Genomic DNA, 25,367 nt, shown 5'->3' on the forward strand with positions numbered 1-25,367 from the left:
TACAAAACGTACGTCGTCTTCAGCCTGGTCAAACACTTGTGCTACACAGCGGAGGTGCCAAGTTTTAAACGAGTACATTAACCGTCGTTTGTGCCAGTTTATTTAGAATTAACTGGTTACAGTTTTTTATCATAGCAAATATTTAACTTATTTTAGTCGTCTTACATTGCCCACATTTGATGTTAACACAAATAGTGATCTCGAGCGGACAGTGGTAAAAACTACAATTGTAATTCAACTACATATCCCACAATGCTCCGAATTTGTCAGTCGGTTCTGCTTCCGAGTCAAATAAAAATGAACGTTGGAGACACATTTCAACCGGCAAAACATGAATAAATAAACTGGAAACTCACTTTCAGTGTCTCACACGGGTTCCACATGAGATGGTTGTGATTTTTAAGGTAAGCGTAGTGTAAAATTGCACGTTTGTGTGGATGTTGACGTTCATTATTAGCTCGTACATATGAGGGATAACTAAATGCATGTGAACCAGCGATTTCCAGTGTGGATGAATTAGAAAACTGCGTCTCATAATGGTGTTTAAATTAACTTCATTTTAACACTATATCCACCGTAACTTCGCACCAGTAAGGTTGAATTCATTTTCTATAATATATCTATACATTTATCATATTTTGATTTGTATATTCAACTTAATGTGCTCCAGTATTAAAATTATATTTCTATGTAACTTGCGCATCTCATTTTAAATCTATTTCTTTGTCCTATCCTAAGGACATCTCACATTTGATGAGGGAATAAAATCTCATTTTGATAAGGTGATGACCTAATGTCACTTTCACCAGATCTAAAAGAGTGAATGCTGTGATGAGACACTCCTACTCAACACATAATATTGTTAAAGCCCTGAGGTCCTAACTGAACCTGTGTGTTGTTAAGGTCATTCGGGCATAAGCAGCTATAAATGTTCGTCACTACTGCCTCAGCTCAGGCAGAGGGGATTAAGGCATGTACTTGGAAGGAGACACGAGGGAGGCTTTTGCTATTCTTAATCTGCATAGGTAGCAATAGCTACTCTTGTGCAGGACCCATTCAGATCAGATACAGGTCTCTGTCATCAATGTCAACTTTCTGAGTCCTATTTTTTTTTCTTTTTCTCTTTAAAACAAGACTCTTCATACCTGCCAGGATGGATCTTGGTAAGGCAAAGCTGCTTAGGACTGGTCTCAACACTCTACACCAAGCTATTCACCCTGTGCATGGGATAGCATGGACGGACGGCAAGCAGGTCTGCCTGACAACTTTCTACTTCATCAATGGTGAGGTGAAGTTTGGGGACACCAATGTTATTGGGCAGTTTGAGCATGTCTTCGGGCTCTTCTGGGGCCCGCTGTGCTGCTCTGACTCCCCTGCTTTGCTGGCTGTTCAGCACAAGAAACATGTTACCGTGTGGCAACTGCAGCTCAGCGCTCTGGAGCAGAACAAGCTGCTGTGCACTCAGACCTGTGAGATGAGTGAGCCTTTCCCCTTGCTCTCTCAAGGCTGTGTGTGGCATCCTAAACTGGACATGCTTGCTGTGCTGACCAAGAGGGACACGTCTGTGCTGTTTTCTGTCAGGGTGGACAACAGGAGAATCAAAGCAGACATCAAAGGTAGTGGACTCATCCACTGTGCATGCTGGACTAAGGATGGCACACGCCTGGTGGTGGCTATAGGCAGTGCTCTACACTCTTACATCTGGAATGACATCCAGAAGAGTCTGGTGGCCTGCTCCTTCTGCCCCATCTTTGATGTTGGGGGCTACATCTGTGCTATCGAGGCCACCGGGGAGGCACAAGTAGCTGTGGCCACAGAGCTGCCTCTGGACAAAATCTGTGGGTTAAATGCTGGCATAGCCTTTGACATGACGTCAGAGACAGCATCCCTGCAAGGCCAAGGCTCACATGTGGTCATGTCAGATGAAGACAGCCTTGTGGACTCAAGGAGGAGATCCTTTGAGTCAGAGAGGTCCTACATCCCCAGCTCAGGTCCTCTGGATCTCACCCACCTCCTAGCTAGGCACCGTCGCTCTGACCCCAGCCCCCTTATCCACTTGCGGCGCAGAGACACTTTGACGGGCTCTGGACAGGACTCCTCACACCTCATCCTGGTCACGTATGAGCGCAAAGTCACCACCACCCGCAAAGTCAGCATCCCTGGGATTCTGGTCCCGGACATTGTTGCTTTTGACCCACGTGGTTCTACAGTTGCAGTGGCTTCCAACACCTGCAACATGGTGCTTGTGTACTGCATCACATCCTCCGCAATGCCGAATATTCAGCAGATCTCTCTGCAGGCGAACGAGAGGCCTAAAGGAGTCTGCTTCCTCAATGACAAGATGCTGCTGTTGATGGTCGGCAGGCAGAAGTCCAACGATCCTGCATTCCTCCCATCTTCTAACACAGATAAATATATTCTCCATCTAATAGCCAAAGAGTTGATGTACAATGGAGACACTCCTATCACACCACCCGCCTCTACTCACAACCATGAGTCCACTTCTAACCTCTGCGCAGGGATTAGGAGGCACTCTGAGCACCTATGTAAGGATGACAGGGAGCGCCCAGGGATAAAGGACTTGGTGTTGCCCGGAGGGGGAGTATTTCGTTCACCAGCGAACAGGCGGAGGCTGGTGGAGGAGGTGAGGAGCGGCGAGCCCAGCCCTGTCACCAGCTCTGTGGACTTCTCTGACCGAGCATCAGACCGAGCCACCTCCAGTGCCTCCTCCATCACAGTGGAGAATTTCGACATGGACCACGTCGGCCGCATGACCAGCCTGGCGGTGGCCGGCCAGGCCAGCAGAGACTCCAGCCGGGCCAGTTCTCCTCGCTTCGAGCCGCCGGACAAGCTTCACACCGAGCCCACGCTGCCTATGCCTGAAAAGACACCGGGCCCTGCCAAGGACCGCGCGCTGGAGCAGCTCGTCCACAACATGGAGAGGCTTTTTACTCGCTTTGCAGATGTACAACAGTGTCTGACAGAGATCAGAGATTATACCCACAATGGCAAGAAGGCCCTGAGTGTCTACCCCAATGCCTCTGAACCCCCCTACGTCAATGTCACATGCCAGGTACAGTTTTACTCACTACATTTTAGATTTATTGTAGATTAAGTATTTTTACATAGTTTGTATCACACTGTGTGGGAAAGTCAGCCTAGCTAGTGAGGAGGAGATTCCCTTTCTTTCTCCAATCTCTGTCATGAGTAGCTTTTGCACGAGGAGCTTAAACGACTTAATCAGCTGCAATTTTCACTCTAAGGATAAGACAACTGAATTACCTTGAAGCAATTAATGCGCTATGAACACACAAATCTGAGTATGGCATCAGATTAAAGGATTGGTTTACTGTTTATAATAACACCCAGCTTGCTTTCTTTGATTTATCTCTGATGTCGACTGTTTCTCTTTTCTTTACTTTTTCCATCATTGTGCACACGCAGAAGCAGTTATCAGAAAATGTGTTCATTGACGAGCGGAGGCCAGTGCTGCTGTGTGATGGGAAGCTTTGTCTGCAAGCCCTCCAAGACCTCTTCAACCTAACTATCGTGGAGATGATGTATGGTATGTGCAGCCTGTTGAGTTTTGTCTTTACTATGAAGCAGTATCCAAGCTGCCCTCTTAAAACCTTCTATGTTGCATTGCCTGTAAGACTAGTCGAGTTGTGACAGAGAGCGTACACGGTTGATAAATTAAAACCGCTCAGAGGAAACTCCTTGTAGGTCTCCTACTATGAGTATTTTCAGCAAGCTTATATGATGGGCTTCCCTACTGAGGTCACCTGGAAGTCATCGAACAGATTATCTAAGTCAAACTCTCTACTCTTACCCTTTATAGTTTTAAACCTTCACGTTACCCCCCCTGAGAATTTCATTTTAATTGATACAGAATCGAATTTAATTGTACAGTCTTTTACAACACGTTCTAGTATTGTTCTTCTGTTAATATGCGTAAACTATAATTGGAAGTGATTAAAAGCCTAGGTCAGATTACAAGGTTTTAAACAAAAGCAGCTTACTGCCATTTAATGTGCATAGTGTTTTGTTGCTGTTGTAGCAAAGACTGACTGTCCTGAACTGACACAACAGCAAGTTACTGCTATCACTAACTACATTTTCCAGTGGTTTGGCAGTAGTTTTTTTCAGATTTGTGGAAAACCATTCGGAGCAGACAAGTCTTCTGTTCTTCTTCCAGGTCCATTGTGGATTGTACTTGTGGCAGACGCAGACGGCTTTGTTCCTCTGACATTCAAGCCCAAGGAGGAGCTCACAGTGCGGAACGGCAAGCGGAAAACTACCCTGCGGACTCCTGGGAGTCCAGAGACCTCTTGCCCATCTAGTCCAGCCCCCGGCCAACACTCCAACACGAGCACAGAGGCCTCAATATAGGTGCCTCTCAACACACGCCTCAGTTTAAGGACTACAGCCATATCTCCATTATTTAAATGTCATCGAATGGATCCAAGTTCACGATGCAGACAGAGCAAAAAACTCCCATACACAATAAGTTATATGTCAGATTTATTTTTGTATATGTAAACAGTAGTGATTTGAAAAGGGCTGCCTATTCAGATGTGATGTTTACAAGTTGCTGCTTTGAGATGAAAGCTTACCCACAAGAAGTGACATTTTACTTTTCTTTTTTGTTTTGACAAAATACAGTGCAGTTGTTGTCCAAGTCAAACATATTTTCTGTTTTAATCTGACTGTCCAGATATCCTGACACAAAACCGACATCGGCTAATGTTTGATGTAGTTTTGTATTTGTTGATACTGGAGAACAGCAGAAACCCCTCCACTAATGAAAATAAGGTGTATGATTCTGACTTCATGTGTTTAAAAAAAAAAAAAGAAAAACCTGGATTAGCACTTTTATGATTAATAGTCCCATTCAAATGTTACAACTTCATTTACCAACGCTCCATTAGTTGTTACAAAAATAAAAAATGTTCATAAAAACACACTTGAAGCTCATTTTCTCTTACGTTTGGAATGCAACCAATCTCAGTAACTCAACTGACCACAGGAGGGCGCAATACTCAACAAAAACTTTCCTTTCATGGCTGTACAGTACTGACATGGAATGTGGAATAATATGCAGAGAAAAGTGTATCTTTAAATATTAAATTTTGCATAACTAGTGTGCACTCCTTCGTATGTTACTCATTTTATTTAGCTACCACCTCTTTAGCAAAGAAACACAACACACACATTTATTGTCTACCAGCCAACCTCTACAACATTTATTCATTTCATATCATCAACCCTTTGTAATTATATATTATAAATAAATAACAGTGTTGTAGAGCTAAACACAGCAAATAATAATAATATACATTCATTTATATAAATTAGGTAATCTTATTATATATATCCAAGATGACTATACAGTACATGTGAAAATGAAACAAAGAATGTTTACATCAAAACAATTTAACTATTTATCAGTGTAATATACACTAAAGAACAAACTTCCAGCTGTGTTACTGGAATACGTGGCTTTTGGAAATTCACTCCATTCAAGATCCAAGTCACACGTTATTCAAATCTTCCATGGTTCTGGAGCTGATGCTTTGTTTCCTGCGGGAGACACAAATATCAGTAACATGTTACATTGATAGCACTGGTGGAGAGTGACTAAGTACATTTATGGTACTTTGTGTGACAATTTCCATTTTCTCCTACTTTATACTTCTACTTTACTACATTTTAGAGAAATGTTCTGCTTTTTAAGGCGATGGCACCGGCATAGGCTGAGATATCCAGACTTTAATTTTTCTATTATGGGTCAAGCTCCAAAGACGCCTGATCATACAATTCCCATAATGCAACTCAATGGCATCTTTCTTTAGATCTTCACTGCCTCCTGAGTGCCCCCAGATTGTAATGCAGGCTTTCCGTTAAAACGTTTAGCTAGCTTTCTAATGTTTGAAAAAATAAGACCTTATGACATCGTCAGGGTTAAAGAAAAAACCCTAATGATGTCATCAACGTGCCCTCCTGAGCTACAGATGACATTATACAACTGTTTTCCCAGGCTGAGTATTACTCCTCCTGACAGGTGCACTGAACTTAATGTGCTATTTTAAAGGTTGAACAGTTTTTTTCTCAGGTAAAAATCTATGATTTCTGCTCACCGGAGCTCCTCCAGGCAAAGTTTATTCCTGAGCCGTACGTCTTCACTGATGGGATAGAGGAGTAGGATCATTAACCCTGTAACAATGAAGGCCACTGGAGCAGCACCAATCAGCAGCTTCAGGGTGTACACTACAGGAGCAGGCTGCTTGCAGGCGCCGGTGTCATACCCTGCAAACCTACACACACACACGAACATGGAGAGATCCCATTTAAACACAAATTACAGGAAATCGACATCCATCCTGACGCTGCAACGCTGCAAATGAGCAAATTCGACACCCTTCACATAATGAATTATGCATCAGGTCTGAGTAAAATGCAGTTTCTCAAGGTATCATGACACACTAAGTGCAAATACAGACCATCGAGCAGTGCGTAGGTTAATGGTGCATGTGTGGTAGTAATGCAGACTTACTCGAGGCAGAGGGTGGACACTCCCAGGGAGATTCCAGCGGCAAACTTGGTGAAGAAGACATAGAATGAGTAGAAGATGGCTTCATGGCCTTTAGAGTAGGGGTTGGCCAGTCTGAAGTCATCCACCACATCTGGCAGCATAGACCTGGATATCACACACGCACATGCAGAATTGAATGAATCTGTGTTATTTGTTTTTGCAGGATTTTGTGAGCATGTGTCCTTTGTCTTAAATACTCAGTATCACTCTCGAACATGGTTCAATTTTAAGCTGATGTGTGCATGAGACCTCCCTCATGCTCTTACTTTAATCATCTTACACAACCAGTCAAGATGCGGGCAGCTGATGATGTGAGGCCTACTTATAGCGCTCCGATAAACTGGTGGGCTAAAATTACAGAGCTAATAACACGATTAGATGATGAGCAGCGGGCGATACCGCTGGTCTTGGTGCACAGACTGGATAAACAATCGGCCCCTTCCAAAATAAACATGCTCCTATGGGAGGTCCCTGTAATTTTGGGTTTTAGGGAGGGGGCAAGAGATGAGTGAGGAGCGGAGTCGGCCATAGAAACGATAGGAAAACAGATGTAAAGAGGGAGACGGTTTTACCTTCGGCATTGTGTTAGCTCTCTGATGGTATAGCAGCTTTATAGTAGGTATATAAGTAGGTATATACTCTGTCTCTAATTCTTAAAAATGACATCAGTTCCATGACCGTGACATGAACTGGCTGAGTAGACGCAGCCGTCTGGGCACCAAGTGGCCACTAACAGCATGTTGGTGCACTATTGTGGTTTGAATAATGACATTTGGCATCAAATCAAAGGGCACTGACATGAGCGGAGCAGCAGAGCCGCAGCACAGACAAACATATACATAGCAGGACTGAATTTACGTAAACATTGTCAGAGGCTTTGTGGATTTTTAATATTTTAAGGATAAAAAATGGATATAAATGGATATAATGCATTTCGCTGTAATACTATTTCTTTTAATCCTTTGTAGTCACTGTGGGGGGTTCCTCGAACTTACAGTGGGCAGATGGCAGGGAGACGCCCAAAACGTCCATTACAAGGTTGACACAGACAGACTCTAACTTACATTTAAATACCAGTGGTCAATATAGAGTCTGAGTCTTCATTCTGTCTAGTTTGCTGTTTTTTTTTTGGACTGCAATAGAAAACTGGAGCACCCAGGGGAAAAGAAAACTCTTGTTTCATCTGATCTCGTGACAGATGTTGGGGGAGGCTGTGTGTGGCCCCCAACTTATTTCAAATATTTAAACCATATTCATAATAAGGGAAGAAGAGAGTGTCATTATTTTTAAAAGCAAACCCAAGACCTACCTTTTTAGTCGGGCTTTTAATTGAATTTATTTTTAATTTGTCTATTTATTTATACATTTTGGGCTTGTCCTTTTATTCTATGTTCATTTTCTGGATTGTTTTCCTTTATTTCCTTTATTTTTATTTGGCTGGATTGTCTTTATCGCTTTAATTCTGTAAAGCACCTCGTGTTAGATTGGTAGATTGTATACAAGTAAAGTCTGGTTTGGCTGAATGTTGTGTGCAGTATGCTGCAATATGCTCTGAAGTGTGGAGTCTTACCATGGCAGCAGGAGCGAGGCAGCCACACTGAGTCCAGAGGAGACAGCCACAACATAGGCCACCACCACATTAGGGATGAACACCAGCATCAAGGTGAAGGGCATGATCCACTGGATAGAAAGAAGTTAAAATGCATCATTGGCTCAATATTCTTTCATTCGATCTCGTGCAAAAAGAAAAAAATGTTCTGAGTCTGTCAAGTTTACGTCTGTGAAACACACTTCCGAGTTTGTCCACAAGATGGCACAAACATCAAAGAGTTACAGTTTTAAAAGCTTTCTTTGGCAAACCAAAATAAAAACTGTGTACTCACAGTGATACCACAAAAAGCCGCCGTCTTTTTTCCAAACCTCTGCAGAAACCATTGCCACAGTGGGATGCTTATCACTGCAGAAACCTGGGTAAACATGCACAGGAAGATTTAAGTGACACATACTTGAGGAGAATGGTTTTGAGTATGATTCAGTCTAGTGTGAAATAATAAAAGGATAGTGATGGGGAACATGAGTCAAAGTTTATACGATGATAACGACGAGCATGATTGTGAGTGTGTGCAAACACACCACATAAAAGTCACAGATTCATCCAAAAGCTGTTTGAGTTCAAATAAGGGTCAACCAATGTGGTGGAGAAAAGAATTCATGAATTCAATTTCATGTTGTTCAGTCAAGTTTCATAGCATTTAATCATACCAGTGTATATCTATGTTACAGATGTTTGGGTGCTTGTGAGGTGAATCAGTGCTAAAAGCTTCACTCACCAGGATGGTCAGCACGATGTTCTGGAAGTGATCCCTCAGGTCGGCAGCGTAAGTGCAGAAGAGGACGAAGTTGCTCTGAACCAGCTGTAGAAATCAGAGATCAAACATTCAGATATTCAACCGTGCCTTGCCTACTCAGCGCTGTCGCTGGGCGCTCAGCTTGCTGTGCTGAGTGCCAAATGAAGTGACTGGAGAAGCTGCTGACGGTGTTTTGCAGTGATTTATTCCCACTCCAGAGCTCACATGGATGACAACTGACACCTCCTCGGAGATGAGAGGGGCAAAAAATATACAGAAATAGATCCGATGTAAAAGCTGGAAAGTCTGCAATAATTTTAACAGTCTAAACCTGAGTTGTCAAACTCGTAACATCTGCCTACAAGTGACAGACACACAGGAAGAACATGCAGGGCCTGTATCACTCTCGAGAGTCCTGAGACGTTAAAACCGTGAGCTTTCAGTAAGTGCTCTTCTACATTGATCAAATCAACATTGAGCGCCAGCAGTTCTCCCGCATTGTCAGGATCCAGGACCGGCTCCATTTACTGTAACGTAGAGTGTCATGTCTGAGAAGTGCTGCCTAAATAAATTTGCATTTACCTGAATGGCGACAGTGATGAAGAGGAATGCAGCGGTTAGAGTGAGGTATGGCCCGTGTCTCATCACCAGGATGAAGCCCCTATAGAACGGGATCTGCTTCTCAGTCCTCGGGGCATACGGGTCTGAAACGGTTATATGGGGAATAAGAATATGAGCGTGTAGCGTATCGAATAACATGCAGTAAGAGAACGGCAATGGAGTTGCTCACAGGGAATCTTGGAACTGCCCCTGCATTGCAGTGGATGCTGTTTTGCCCCACTGAGAGTTGTCATTTACAGTGTGATAAAGATCAGAGAATGGCAGATTTCCAAAAACGATTTGAATGAAACTCTCAATGTGTGGGAAAAGTGCAAAAGATGCAAGGGACTGTTATATGCTTTAATAATCATAGAGAGCACAAGTGTTAATGCACATACACTATGATACATGATTCCTTTTTTGTCACATTACACCTGGGAAAAATCCATAATAAATGTGTAGTACAGGATGAATATCTCTTCAAATTGCTTTTGTCTGCGTGCAAGAAAGCCATCACCCTCCAACTAAGAAATATATGGACTGCAATTCTCAAAGAAATAAACTGTATGGAGAAACTGACCGTTATCTTCAGAACGCAATATAATACGGAACATAGTGGAAACAAATTGACTCTTTATATACAGAATGGGCCTATGAATACGCCATTGAAAAACCCTGTTACTATACAAGTATTGAGTTGCGCATGTCAAGCAACTCATTTAGCTTGAAAACAGAAATTAAAATGAGTTTGCAGAAAAACGGTAAGTTTCACTTCACTCCTTTGGCTGTTTTGACTTTATTTGAAGGTCCTTAGTCCTTTGCAGTTACATATTATGCATTGCAGACCACCAAGGATGTCCCCAGGCTACTAATTTTGTCCCCAACTAAACCTGTTTAAATCCACAATGTGTTCCCAAATTGGGTGATTTATTTGTATTATTTTTTCACTCAATCATTAATCTATAAAATGCTGAAAATTGTAAAAAAAAAAAAAAAAAAAAATGTATGAAATGTATGTCACAAGGTCCCAGACTCTAAGCTTCAAATTGCTCAATAAAAGGAACTACAGGGAAATCATCACATTTGCGAAACTGGGACCAGTTCCTGTTTGTCATTTTTGCTTCATAAAACACAAATGATCACAACAAATGATTAGTCAATCATAGTCAACTATCAGAGTTGTAGATAATTAATTTTCTCTCAGCACTTTGAGTTCACACACACAAAAAAAAAAAAAGTCTCACCATCTCTCTCTTTGACTCCCAGGAACATCACCACCGTGCAGATGATAAACACTCCTCCAATAACACCAGCAGCTATCATGTACACCTCCTTCTGCAGAGAAAATGAACAAACATTTAGCCCACATCAATCCATCTCTTCTTACACAGGCGGCACAATCTATTCTGAGCCTTTCCTCAATCTTTAATTCATTATGTTCTCAAATGCCTAAAAAATTTAAGGCCTTCATTTTAACTTGCTATACATCAGTCCTGGAAACATATTGCCGCAGTAGGTGTCAGTTTGTATTTGGTGGTTGAATTCATTTTGTCCTCTATGTTTCTACCTATTTTAGCACTCATCGGTACATGATTTATTGGCCCTGGCTTTCTGTGTTGTTTTTCCACATCAGTTTACAGTGCAAACTCCCTTACACATCACATACACCGTGCAAATACAAGTATAAACAGGAAGAAACCTCAAGTAGATCTGTATCCCAAAATACATCCTTAACCGTTTAATGCCGTAGCCCGACAGGAACTGCTCTGCCTTAAACAGCCTCTGTTTGTTTGCTATTTTTCCATGTGGCTCAGCGCAGCGGTTCATTATTATTTATGCACATCAAACACTCCCTGTTTCCGAGAGCAGACTCAGACGGTGTGCCACCCTCACCAGTGACCGCGGAGGAATTTAGCGGGTGGCTGCAGAGGGTTTGGCTTGGTGAGTGGGTTGCCCCGATAGGGTTCACCCAAAATCCATTGGAAAAGAAGCCATTTGAGGCCCAAATAGCTGCGGCGCAACCAAAATCCTACATAGGACAGTTTGGACTCTGGCTTGTTTCATCTTGACAAACAAGACGCATTACGGATTCACAGCAGCGGTCGTGTTTATTCACAGCTCTGCAAACTGAGATGTGGACACGTGAATGTGAATGTGTCCTTTCCCTCCAACTTTAAGTTAAGCTGCAGTCGCCTTGAAGTAAAGGACTAATATTTCCAACATAATGAATCTGGGGTGCCTTCAAATGTTCTGGGTGAGATATAAATAGGCGTAATGACTTGCAGACTGGAGACCCCTCAATGCAATGGGGCCACAGTTTGGAGCCTGATGTGAGGGAGGAACCCCCGTTGTGGTCAGGAGCTGGGAGCTAACTCAGGATGTCGGGTTCAGATATCAAACAGTGGCGTCTCCTTTCAATCCCATGGGTTACTCGGGTTAAAACATGAAGCCATTTTGGATGTCAGAGCCTGTAGACATTATGTAGTATGGACTCGCTTTTGAACAATCCACCTTTTCATTCAGATATTTAGCAAAAGTAAACCTCCTTGAGTACACACCGCAGCTCCAAGTTAAGCGAGAAGGCTGATGACAGTCCAGGTTATTTTCAAACCAACTCTGTGGCCTACTTCGAGCACACCTGGGCTCCTGGCTTGGCACTGTGACACTTACAGCATGTGACAGGTAGTCCTGGGAGTGCACCAGGCTCTTGACGATCTCTGCCCCGCTGCTGTTGCCAAGGTAACCGGCAGAGATGTTGTGAGTTGGGCAGTGCTTTAGAGTGTGAGCGCTGGCCACAATCTGGCCCTGGATGGCAGCTCCCACAAGTGTCCCCAGCACCTCCATTGTCATTCCTGTCATCACATGATTGATGATTCAGTTATCAGCTCCAGTAGTTCAAAAGTAAAATCAATTTTTAACTGAACAAGTGCAAAATTTAAAATGGCAAAGATGAATTCGGCATAGCAGGCATTAGTCCCTGTTAAAAGATCTTACGGTAGGCAGTGGCTGAGTCTCTCTCCTTCTGGTCTATGCTCAGGAACATGGTGAGAGCAGAATAAGGCACGTGGAAGCACTGAAATGGAGCAGAAAGAAACAGTCATGGTTTAGGTAAAGCAGCAATAAATATAAATCTGACACAGCAGCAGTCAAACAACTGCACGACTCTCATGAGGTGGCTAAAAAATAATGATTTTGAGTTTTTGTGTTGTTTTTTTTTTTTTAGCAGCTGTAGTTGGTCAACCCATCACTTTAATCCAGGCTGAAATATCTCTGTTGCAGGGACTGCCATGAATCTGTGTACAAACACTCATGGTCCCCAGAGGGTGAATCCTAATGATGTTGATGGTACACTAACTCTTCCTTTAGTGTCACCTTGAGCTTGACATTTACGATACGTTGCGTTTAACATGTTAGTGTACCGTCATGCTACACTACAATGGTGAACATGGTAAACATTAAGCTAAATAACAGCATGTTAGCGTGCAAGGTGTTAGCATTTAACCTGTAGCACCACTGCGCCTAAATACAGCCTTGTTAGTATTTAAAAATTTGACTCACAATCAGATGGGAATACCCCAGATATCTTTAGATGTCTTTTATCTACGTGTTTCCCGTGCAAGATTTACAGTACGCTGTATATATATCAAAAGCAATCTCTGCAGTTTCCATGTTGGCGAACCTCAGATCTGTTTTCTCCTTCCTCACCACCTCTCCCAGAGAATAGGCGAGCAAACCAAGTCCTGCTTCACTTTGTAATTTACACAAGGGCTCAGTCAGCACTGCGGCCAAACGAGCATGCACAGCCACGATGAAAATAAACGCGGCCGTGAAAAGGATTTTTTTTTTTTTTAAGCCACTGCTTCTATACAGCATGTCATTTATGGGGCCTTCAGTGGATGCAAACATTTATAGAATTGAGCATGCATAAGTGGCCAGTACGGATGGAAGTGAGAACTGATTAATTTGATGGAAACCCATTATTAGCTGACTGCATAAACAGATGATATACTGCACTCTAACCTCTGTTTACAGACTGCGACCCTCCGAATGATAACAGCTGGCCTTTCCCAGCAAACTTCACACAAACACATATCCAGAGACAATGAAGGGAGGCTAAAAGTGGTAACCAGCATTTACCCAGCGAGAGGTTCCTGGCAGGACTGACCATATACTTATCAAGTAGTTAGAATGACATGCCATTACAGCTCGCCACAGTGTGGCTGCGGCGGTCTACACGCTCTGTAGCACATGTTATATGGGTTACCCCAGAGCAGAGCAGAGCAGAGAGGGCGAGAGAGATGAATGGTCTGGAGCATAATAACAAAAGGAAACCTAAATAACTACACTTCCCCTTTGAGGTGAGGTATCTAAGAGCTCTGGGCTCTAATCTGCTGCGCGTCTCGCAAATCAAAGTGTAAATCCCACCAGGAGCTGTCAGAGGCTGGCATGAGATGAGTGTAATCATCTTCACCTTAAACTTTGATTACTCAGAGCGTTTGCTGCATTTTATCTATACGTTATGTAATGTCATCTCTAAACTATGAGCCGCATCAATCAGAGCTTTTATCTCCCACTTGATGTCTCTCTTCTGCTTCATGTGAGGTCCTGCTCAGTTATCTGGAGCATCATACATCAGTTTGGATTTCTTAAACATCAAACACACAGGGATTCTGAAAGAGCATGCACTTACAGTGATGAGGGTTTGGTAGAGGCAGTAGAAACCCAGGTACCAGACGAACCTGCCGCCGATGAAAGGAGGAACAAACCATAGGAAGAAGTAGGAGACCACCAGAAACGGAGTGCAACCGACCATCCTACAAAAAAATAAAGGTGTGTCAGGTGAGACTCATGGGAGAAACTTGGGATAAATAAATTGTTGAAAACGGAACAAAAAGGCTCTACGGTTTTCCCCACATTTTTCTTATCCTGAAAAATCTATCTACGTATGTATCTGAATTACATTAATGGTTCTAAGCTATCAAAGATCAGCCCCTGTCACCATTTTAAACTGTCAGAATAGCGATGACAGTGGTTGTGTTATGTAATTTTCAAAGCAGTGTTAAAATCAGGCCATATTTCTGGCAGATTACAGTGCAACTAAGCTGACTGCTCAATGATTATGTTGTTGTAAGTATGATAGGAATCTGTCCTGGGCAGGACAGGCGAGCAGGGAAATACCACAATATTCCAAACCCACACATATCATTGAAACACGCGCGCGTACACACGCACGCACACACACACACACACACACACACACTGAAATACATAAATATGCAGCATACACTCAAGCAAACGCAGCATGAAGCAATTTTGCTGTGTTGTGTTTTTCTCAGAACTTGGAGCGATACAGTGTGTGGGCTATGTATAATTCATAAGTAAACAACTGGTATATGTCATTATGGTTAAAGTGAACAGCTGTGTGTTTCAGAATGAAGAGAAAAAGGATCAGATTGTGGATGATCTACAGTATGACATATCTGCAAACACCAATATATCATCCACCCTCTTCTTCTTTTCCTTTAAAGAGTAAATGGAGTTTGTTTGTCATATGGCCTAGAGCCTGGAACAGCTGTAACACCAGGGCATCTACAGGTAAAAAAAAGAAAAGAAAAAAAAGGCACTGATGGAATTTAGGTGACTGTGACAAAACCTGCGGTTGCTCTGACCTCTGACCTGCTCTCCACTGTGAATTATAAAGAGAGAAAGTGGGAGAAAGAGGTAGAGAGAGGCCAGTTACGGTCATTTCTAGCATCGTCCAGCCCGCCCACCTCACTCTCCTCCTGATTGTTTGCTTAAACAAAGGCGGCTGACAACGCTGGTGCTGCAGTATTGACCGCTTGGTCATGGGAGCAATGAAAGGGCCACGGGGCCGGGGTGAATGGGACAGTTAGAATGTTCCTGCAAGATGACTGTGTTCGGGGAGAGGCAACAAAGGCACATGCGCAGAAAAACATTTGCATACTTTCTCAGGCATCAGAGACGCATGAACGCACATCCACACCTGTCCCAATAATTTGCACAGTCTTAATTAAGCCAAAGCTCCTTGATAGAAGACTGGCACTTACTGTTCTCTCCTCACTGACTTGTTCAGGACACTTACAGCATGTTAATTAGATGATGTGCAGTGGGACAGAGAGGATTTAGAAGAGGTCTGGTAGGTGAGAGTGAGCTTAGCAGTGTTCATATACCCCAGTGGTGCTAAGTAACAAAGATACTTGTAGCTACTTTTATGCTACTTTATACTTCAACTCCACTACAATTTACAGGCAAATGTTTCCAAATTAAAAGAGCAAGAGCCACAATCAATGCAATAAAACCACAGTTATTGTCTATTATATTCCACACATTTTTCTTCCTTGTTAAAACCTGACGCTTGCATTACCCACAATGCAACTGCCTCTGGAGCAACAAAAAGCTTTATACAACTTTTTGTCATATATGCCTAGGTAGTCCCCAAGACAAACATACTTTGTAAAATCAGGACACCTCCCCTTTAATATTTTTCATTTAAGAATCATAGGATAAACTCACAAAACAGGATCTTTTGTTTGACATAATTCAAAATTAAAACAGTGGTTCTCAACTTTTTTGGCTTCTGACCCTTTACAAAAGAGCAGTGTCTAAGTGGGGCCCCTGTTTATAGGTTTCAGATGTCTATGAGTTGTTAGCAGCGCCACCAAAGAGTCATTTTTCCTGCCAAACCTCTCAGATGGTTATTATTTAAATAACTGTTCAACAACCAAAGAGGTAAAATGATCTAAATAAAAAAAGCAAATCTAACAGAAAAATTCCAAAAAGTGAACATGAGAACTTTGCTTTTCTTTCTTTCTTTCTTTCTTTCAAATAATGCAACATACTGTGTAATGATATATCAGTCATGTGGGTCAAGAATACTTCTTAACTTTTACTTCAGTAGGTTTTTAAATACAGGATTTTACATACAATGGAGTTTTTTTTCATTGTTGCATTGGTACTTTTACTCAAGTAAAGAAGGACATCTTTCACCACTGATACACCCTCACTGTCATGTTTGTCTTTCATTAACGGGGTGGGATGATGCATCACTACAATCACACAATAATAAACATTGCAACACCCATGGGGGCATGTTGGGCCAAATGACTCCATCCTAAAGAATTAACAAAGATACAAATCGCTTTATGTCTTGCTGTGGATGTGACAGACAGGAAAAAGCACTTCCTGCTGGATGGGCAGAGGGGACTTTCCAGAGGGGTAAAAACTAAGGGAGTGGCTTGCACTCTCATCACAAACACAGATGAACACACATTTAAAATGCCCGCATATACCACACAAAGCAAGAACACACACACACACACACACACACACACACACACACAAACACACACATACACCTACAGCTTCCCGGGGGTAATCAAAGCTGATTTAACAGCCATCAGCATCTGTCTGCTACTGAGCCCGGCTGGCTGGCCACAGTGGACTTGGTCCCCCTCCAGCACTGTCAGCTTGTGTGTAATCTATGGTTTATAATGCAGTAGGCATTAGATACTGGCTGTGTTATTACAGTAAATGTCACGCAAGTGTGTTCAAAAGACATATACTGCACACACACACACACACACACACACACACACACACACACACACACACACACACACACACACAGCCGATTATAAAATCATCTTTGAAAATGGTGATTATGGAAATGGCAGTAACAGCTTCATATAATCCACAATTATAGAGTCACGGAGTAAGCTGCACTTGCTCTTAAAGGCGATGAGACATCTTTCGAACGAAGAGGAAAGTTGGATGATGCCCAAAAGTGAGATGAGGTGTTTCCTAAAGGTAATAAAATGTCACAGAGCAGGACGCTGCTGTGTGAGATTTCTACTGTGCACAGTAGCAGAAGATTAATGAAAGAATTTGCCGATGCACTTCCTTGGCCACAGAATTATTGTCTCCCATCAAAAGGCAAAAGAACGCCCCACGCCCTTGCAGCTTATAGTATGTAGCTCATGAGAGGGAGCGGCGGGAACAGTGTAATTAAAGCACAATGGCTGTTTCTGCAGCCCAATCCTCAGGTGAGAGGAGCAGGCCTGAGAATAATTTCAAAACCATTCGAAAGTGGGGCACATGGCTTGTTTTTGTTGAGATTTCACACAAACATTAGCATCATGTAGCAACCATAATTAAGTCTGAGAGAGTGGGAGCGAGCCAAAACATGTTTCATAATCTGTCGACAAATTACAGTCCTTTACGCAAGTTTATCTGTATGTAAACAGAAGTATTTGCCATGTGCACACTAAGGAGCGGAGGAACATTTTGCCCAAGGTTATTAACTTAAATAAAGAAATAAATAAACAAGCAGTGGGTGCTTACATGACTTGGGAGTAGAGCTGAGCAACAGTCCAACATGCCAGTTGTATTCTGATTATTATAACTTGTTGTAATTGCTTAAATGTCATCCTTTTCTGGTCTTAAAGGCTGCATTAAGTTCTCTTAACTTCCTTTTGTGTCAATAACCTGAAAACAATAATAGTCCTTTCATCTTATTATCAATATTTGTTTGTTTTTAAATCTGATTTTGTCAGTACTGCTGAGCTCTACTTTGGACACACCAAAAATTCTAAAGGTAGAAATACAGGAACAACAAGTAATGGAGTTAGAAATGATGGAGAAATACAGGAGTTTCCTGTGTGCTCAGCGAGCTTACCAAGGCATGAGTCTTCCAATCTTGGTCCATCTGCTCTTTGTAATGAAGAACCCAACAACAGGGTCAGTCACTGCACCCCAGGCTTTACCAATGAACAGCACCATGGAGGCCTGGAAGGCCGTGATCTGCAGAGCAGAACAGGGACAGATTGGAGTTAAAAACATTTGTAGGCAACAAAACAAAAATACCCATTTATTTATTCATGGGAGCCACACACACTCTGTTCTCATTCCCTAAACACGTTACCTGAGCGACATCGAGCAGGTAGATTTGCAGGAAGAAGGCTGTGGCGCTGGCAGCCACCTCCTTGGGTGCGCCGCCGATGGCAAAACACAACTTACTGCATAACGACAATTTGTGGCTCAAGTCGGTCTGTGAAAAGAAAAGAGGTGACAAGGGAGGGGAAAAAATTTCATAAGATAATGATGTCCTTGAAGGTCAGGCTGGTAATGAGTAGATTAACTTTTCTGCACTGCAAGCGCTATTATTATAAAGACTCTCCATCCAGGTGGGAACAAGAAATGTGGGGAACAAAAGATGCCAGCCACCGAAAAATAATTGCTGACACAAACGCACAATCTAACAGTCTACAACTACAATCTAACTATAGGGTTATTGCTTCCAAAATTGCTATGCATGCACACTCATCCCAGCAACCTTACATTCAATGCTAAGGCCAATAGACGTAATGCAAAAGAATATATTTAAATCATAGTCAATATACATCATTACTTTTCATCTGGCTCATTCCTGGAAAAGGAAGTCAGGAGTATAAAAACAGAATTTGTCATTTTGAAAGCCAGTAAGGGAGGATGATTCAGTCTTGATATGATAAACTGTAAGTTTCTGTTACACAATCGACTATGAGAAACATACATGGTAACAGACCACTAGACTCAGTGTAACTGAATCAGGTATTTTAAACTGAAATCCCTAAAATCCAACCAACTAAACTAATCGTCCTTTTTTCATTTCAGCTTCGTTCCATGAAAATGTTTAACGTTTTCACTATTTTAGCAAAGACTGAGCGAATTCCTTTTCACACTTACAGTAAAAACCTCTTCCCAGACACGACACACCAATTAGGTGTGTCACTTTAAAATAAATTAGGCCATGAGAACAGACTCATGACTCACAAATAGTGAATCCTGTAGTCATTCATAGTCTGGATCCTTTTCGAATTCTATTTCAGGTGCGCTAAAAATAACATTCTTTCTTCATGTTGCGGCACCTCAGTGATCCAGAGGAATGTAAAGAAAATCACAGCAGTTACTAAAGTGCTACATCACATTGAATCTGCTGTGATGTATGTGGAGGATGTGTGCACACTGATCTGTTTTCTCATCAATTCCACTCCCTAAAAACAGATATCCTGTCTCCCAACTACAAGCAGCTGTGTGTAAAATAGAGGATCAGAAGGAGAACCCCTGTCGGATATTTGCATTGTGGTCTATCTGCGCAGACACTGAGGCACATGGAGGAGCCTGAGAAACCCACCTAGGCATCCACAGCTCCGTTTCCCCTCACCGTGCTCTGCTAAAACCATCAGGCACGTGACTTTGTGTCTGTGTGTGTGTTTTTGTGTACATTAATGTGTGTGTGTGTGTGTGTGTGTGTGTGTGTGTGTGTGTGTGTGTGTGTGTGTGTGTGTGTGTGTGTGTGTAGCAAGAAGGGCAAGCTTTCATCTTCACACATGAATAAGACAAGACACCCGAGTGTGGGGAGCCCAGTATTTACGACTGTCTCCGAGGCTGTGCACACATATCAACCTTTTGCCTTTTCCCCCCAGTCTGTACAACCTTTGGTGTCAGACACACACACACACATACACAAAGAAAAACAGTGTCAGTCCACATCCAGTGGCCCAGGCTTGGCCCGCAGCTGCTCCCCTCAGAGCTTTATGAAAGAAGGAAATCACCAAAGTAACCACAGCCGCAACCAGCACACTGTTATTATCCGGCTCACGTTTTCTCTTCCTCCTTTTTTCTCCCCATCAAAATATGGAGGGGTTCGAGAACGACAATTACCAGGAGGGAGGTGTGTAATTATTCAATCGCAAGACAAGCGGGTCAGAGGTAAGTAAAGGCTGCGCGGCGGTTCCGACTTCAAAACTCTCTCTTCTTCCACTCTCACTGCAATTACCCCTAATTGGAGAGAAAAATCAAAGTCTTTGGTGTCTGGAGAATGCTGCTTAACTGATGATGTGCAAAAATACTCTGTGCACCCATCACTGCTCTCTCGCTCTCTCTCTTTCACTCTAAACACTTATTCTTTCCCTCCGAACTCTTACTCTCAATCTTTCGTTACTGATTTCTTATCATCAAAGAGGATAAACAGGATGTCCCGTCTACTGTTGTCTGGACGCACAAACAAAACCTCACACACACATCTCAACCTCATACACACATACTTATATAGAAACACTGGCTCAGAGTAAAGGGAGCATCTGCAAAGTTCAGACTGTCAACAAGCAAGGGACAAGGACAGATAAGACTAATCTCTAAAGTTAATGAATCCTTAACTGTTGAGGGGAAAACAATTTAAAATGCCTGAACTGCACCGCAAGTAATTTAAATCAGGATTGAGGATAATTCGACTGCAAAGAAAGGAGGGGGAAAAAAAACTCCCAAAGCAGCTAAGCTATATTTCCATATAAAATGAGCACACTCAGTATTTACACACTAAAGTTAAGCTGGTAAAATTGATCCATAAAGCAGTTTAAATGTTGATTCTGTAAAGGATTTTCTGACAGTTCTGGGCATCAAGGTCATAATACGGATTCTGGTCACAGTGGTCGACACCAGGGGCTTTTGTCCAGTCAGTTCAGATTATGGATTATGGAGTATGAAAGGAAAGGTTGATTATGACGGTGATGGCAGCAAGCTGTTAAAATCTGAGAAGGACTGGTGTACAGAATTTATAGCCATTCATTTATCCACTCTCTTTTTTAAAACGCACCATCTGCATGGATATCGTCAAAGTGACACAGCTCTGTTAGAAGAACATTTGTGATGGATTGGGAAGCTCTTTGTGTGGAATTAGCTGTGACAATTTACTGACTATGGATCTATCACTTTGTCACATTCTCAAAGAGAGAAAAGTCTGTCGTCTATTATGTCCTACTCAGGCATCCTTATTGGTCATGTATCATGCATACAACTTCGAAATTCGTCTTTCAGAGAAAAATCCAAAAGTTATTCAAACACCTTAAGGGGATTTAGTACCTTTTAGCATCACATTTAAACATACTGTATAAGTTTTATTCCTTTAATCACAGACTTCCCAGGATGCATTGTTTGGAGGTTAAAACTCTTAAGAGACCTTGTTTAAAGACAGAAGAAACGATAGAAACGTGCTGTTCGTCTTTAATACATATCAAGCCACGATTATTTCCTCTGATATTCATGAAAGCAATGCTGACCAGTTAGTAAGTAACTGACTATTTACAGTGAGAAAATGTTTCCACGCAAATTCTGACACAAATTTTAAGTTAATTGCCAGAAAATTTGCAAAAGAACATCTCTCTGCCACTGTCGTGTGCAAGTTAGAAGTTGGACACATTAAGATAGATAGATAAGCAGCTGGTGGCGCTAATTCTCCAGTCAGGTGCTGTTAAACTACTGCAGAAGAAGAGGGTGCAAAGAGGTGACGTAATTGAAAGAATACCAGTCAGATCTCAAAGGAATGAAAATGATAATGTGTCATTAATGTTTATTTCATGTATTATTTTGAGGAAGGTTACACTTGTTGCACACTGATCTGCCGTTTTTTTTCCACCACCATATTTGCAGCTAAGCTTCAGAACTATTTATGCTTTTTAATTCCCCTGCATTTCCACTCAGGTTGTTTTTTGTATGCTCAATCTGATTTAATGTAACAACAAAGCAAAACTGAGTGTAAAAATAGTCAGGGTAATATAACAGCTTTTGACTGAACTTAATATCAGCATAATTGAACCTGTTTTCTCAAGTTCAGGGAACTAAGTCTTACATTACAACAGCTCATGATGCAAAGAAATGATTCAAGTTCAGCTCATTTAGCTCATTGAGGGTAACAGGGCAACTTATGTTTTACAGTGCTCATATTGGTCAAATTCTGCAGCGAAACCAACTTCACAGTCACGGTTAAAATCTCACGTGTCAAATCCATCTCCATAGAGTCAAGCTAAAACAAGAAAACACTGCATACTAGGTGAAGGTTTGGCAGAGATGAGATAGTTGCAGAACAGGTTAGATTGTGTGATGCAATGCTGTTTATGGGTACCCTGAGCCACTGTAGCAAAAACAGAAAATGAGTGACTAACTGCCATGGTACTTCAGTACAACAGTATCTGAAACACCGTCTGCATAATGTGGTATCTACCCTTCGAAAGGGACAATACATCATGTAACGGCTTGGGTTTCTGCATGTCGTTTGCCTTGATTTAACAGCTTGTGGGCCATGTGCATATGGAGCAGCATCAGTTTGAGGACACGGCAGATTCAAATACATTCTCACACACAAGAGGCTTGCCTACTATAAGGGCTTATCACACACCAGCGGTATCATCATGTAGCTTTCCAACACTTAACATAGATAACACAAGACAAAACAAAAAATTACAGGGAAGTCAACTCGGTCAGTCAATCAGTGTTGTGCAAAACCAGAGTAAGCCATCCCTTTCTGTTATCTATCCACTGTTTGCTTCCTGTTATGGCTGCGATTACAGCTGTCTCCATCACCAAAGCCCACTGATATCGCCGTGATCAGACTAAAGAAATCAAGAAAGTCACCCCATCAGTGGCAACAACCCTCAAAAGAAACAATCAACTTCCAGGCATTGACTCTACAATCTGGAGGATTACAGTTCACAGGAAAACAATGCAGCTGATTAATCACAAACAGATAAGCAACTAAAGAGCTCACACTTTCCATCTTTTTTTTTTTTTTTTTCCCTCTACATCCAATCATATGAAGTCAGTCACAGCCAAACTAAGCCGCAAACACACCAGATTAGATTTAAAACCTCAGCTCAGTTAAATGTCTTAGTATACAGCCGGTGTCCAAACAAGGGTCAAAGCCATCTGAGTGAAAGTAGTGCCATTACGTATGATGACAACCTGTGGAACAATACAAAAGAAGCACAAAAAGCAGGTGATCTTACCTGCTGAGGAGTTTTGGGGAACAACGGTTCAGTTGGCTTGATGAGCTTCCCCACAGAGCCCTGCACTCCCTTCTCTCCCTTTGTCATGGCTGAGAGACTGTGTGTGAGCCGACAGCCGTACTTCTGAGGCTGTGTGTGTGAGAGCGTGTTGAAGTGAGTGTGGCTGTGACTCCTTGTGTGAGCAACAGCGCGAGGAGCCTGCCACTGGGTGGTGTAGGTCAGAGGCTGAAACTGGATGTGGCTCTGACTCCGGGTGTGTGTGTGTTGAGCGTGGGTGACAGCTCCAGAGGCTGGGAGCTCCTCCTGCTCCTCTGTGACAACTCTGCCGCTTTCTGCTGCCATTCACATGCTGTTGTGCTCTGGAATGAGGCCAGGAGGGAAGGGAAAAGTCAGACAGGCATTGCCGCACACACATACACATATATGCAAAGAAAACACACACATACACTCAAAAACACGCATGTACTGCAACATACCATCACAAGAATGCCTGCACATAAGCACACACATGTATGAGCACAGACAAAGACATGCTATTTGGAAAACACACATAAATGGGACAAAGAGCACAGGTGAATACAAATGCAGGAGAATGCAACAAGAAATCTCTCTCTTTCTCTCTCTCTCTCTCTGTCTCACACACACACACACACACACACACACACACACATACAAACACACACATGCGCGCGCGCGCACATGAACACACTGTACCTTAAGCGACCATTTCAAATATACACCTAACTAAAAGTCATTCAGGTCAACATCATCTGCTGTATCTGGCATGCTCGCACGGCTGGTTATGACTGAGAATGAGCAAACGGGGCGCGAAATGCGACGATGTCCCGTGCAGGATTGTGTTGTTGTCCGACCTCATCTTACTATTACTGTAAGTGCATCCATCAGCAACCACTCTGCACACCTGATAGGAACACTGAAGCGTGTAAAAAAAAACAAAAAACACACACAAAACTAGAAGAAAAATACCATCTTACCCTGTGCTGATGGAGAAGCAGCCGGTGCTGTTAGCGTTGCAGTCAGTCAGTCAGTTAGTTAGTTGTTTAGTTTGAGCAGCGGGGTGATCTGCCAGTCAGTCAGCCGAGTAGGATGAGAAGGAGACTGCGGATGATGGAGATGGTCTGTGCGTCTCCACTCTCAGTTGTTGTGGGTCTGCAGTGACGGTGCTGCGCCCTGCAGCGGCTGTGACGGTACATGACACAAACGGATTACATGTATGCATCCATATGTGTGTGTGTGTGTGTGTGTGTGTGTGTGTGTGTGTGTGTGTGTGTGTGTGTGTGTGTGTGTGTGTGTGTGTGTGTGTGCATCACTAAGAAGGTTATGGCAGGCAGATGGTTATGGTGATACCAGCAGTGTGTGTTGGGATGGAGAGCCACTGTGGTGAACCTATGCAACAAACACACAGTTGTTTATAATATTTTCCTGAGGCTTACATAGTGTTTGTTGCGTGGCTGTTTTCTTAGCACAAAGTGATCAATTACATATAGGCTTGATCTCTTATAATGAGTTTATTCCCACACCTATTAGATTCCCAATGTCACGAAGTGGTGTGGTAGAGAAGGAATGTCTAAAATGTAGTTTGGTTTCATCTCAATCACCTGTGCGGTTCTTTGGAACAGGGAACCGGAAAGGTGTGTGGGTGTGTAATGACTGACAAACCCACACAAGCATCCAGCAGATTTCATACACATATTTCCCACACTGCATCATCATCATCATCATCATCATCATCATCATCATCATCGTCATTATAGTGTAAATCGCACAGCAAAGTCATTATCATCATAATGAGTATAATTTGTAATTGTTTGAACTGACAATTACAAATTACACATTTAAGATTGTGCATGTGTGGTTGGCCTGTGTCACTAGGGTGATTAAGCACTGCTCCTGTGTAATGTTAGGATAGGTCAAAATCAAAACCAAAATATCCTGACTTTTAGTCACTAGGACGGGTTAAATACCAAA

The 25,367-nt window shown here is 42.4% G+C and overlaps 2 protein-coding genes across 2 annotated transcripts; one reads left to right on the top strand and one right to left on the bottom strand.

The window, feature by feature from the left end:
* Window positions 1–87: 87 nt before the first annotated feature.
* On the top strand, window positions 88–4,963 carry wdcp (WD repeat and coiled coil containing). The gene is made up of 4 exons (XM_056405639.1): window positions 88–404; window positions 1,135–3,073; window positions 3,445–3,565; window positions 4,196–4,963. The coding sequence occupies exons 2-4, from the start codon at window positions 1,154–1,156 to the stop codon at window positions 4,387–4,389; spliced, it is 2,235 nt and encodes a 744-aa protein (XP_056261614.1). The 5' UTR covers window positions 88–404; window positions 1,135–1,153; the 3' UTR covers window positions 4,390–4,963.
* mfsd2b (MFSD2 lysolipid transporter B, sphingolipid) lies at window positions 4,430–24,590 on the bottom strand. Its single transcript, XM_056405640.1, has 15 exons — window positions 24,374–24,590; window positions 23,379–23,737; window positions 18,482–18,607; window positions 18,236–18,360; window positions 14,231–14,354; window positions 12,535–12,613; window positions 12,211–12,392; window positions 10,785–10,875; window positions 9,523–9,644; window positions 8,923–9,006; window positions 8,476–8,559; window positions 8,163–8,272; window positions 6,554–6,697; window positions 6,138–6,314; window positions 4,430–5,580 (listed from the first exon to the last, which is right to left on the bottom strand). Exons 2-15 carry the CDS (start codon window positions 23,718–23,720, stop codon window positions 5,532–5,534), a joined length of 1,839 nt encoding a protein of 612 aa, XP_056261615.1. The 5' UTR covers window positions 23,721–23,737; window positions 24,374–24,590; the 3' UTR covers window positions 4,430–5,531.
* Window positions 24,591–25,367: the final 777 nt, after the last annotated feature.

The sequence above is a fragment of the Seriola aureovittata genome, chromosome 19 (assembly GCF_021018895.1).
Source record: "Seriola aureovittata isolate HTS-2021-v1 ecotype China chromosome 19, ASM2101889v1, whole genome shotgun sequence".
Classification (NCBI taxonomy): Eukaryota; Metazoa; Chordata; class Actinopteri; order Carangiformes; family Carangidae; genus Seriola; species Seriola aureovittata.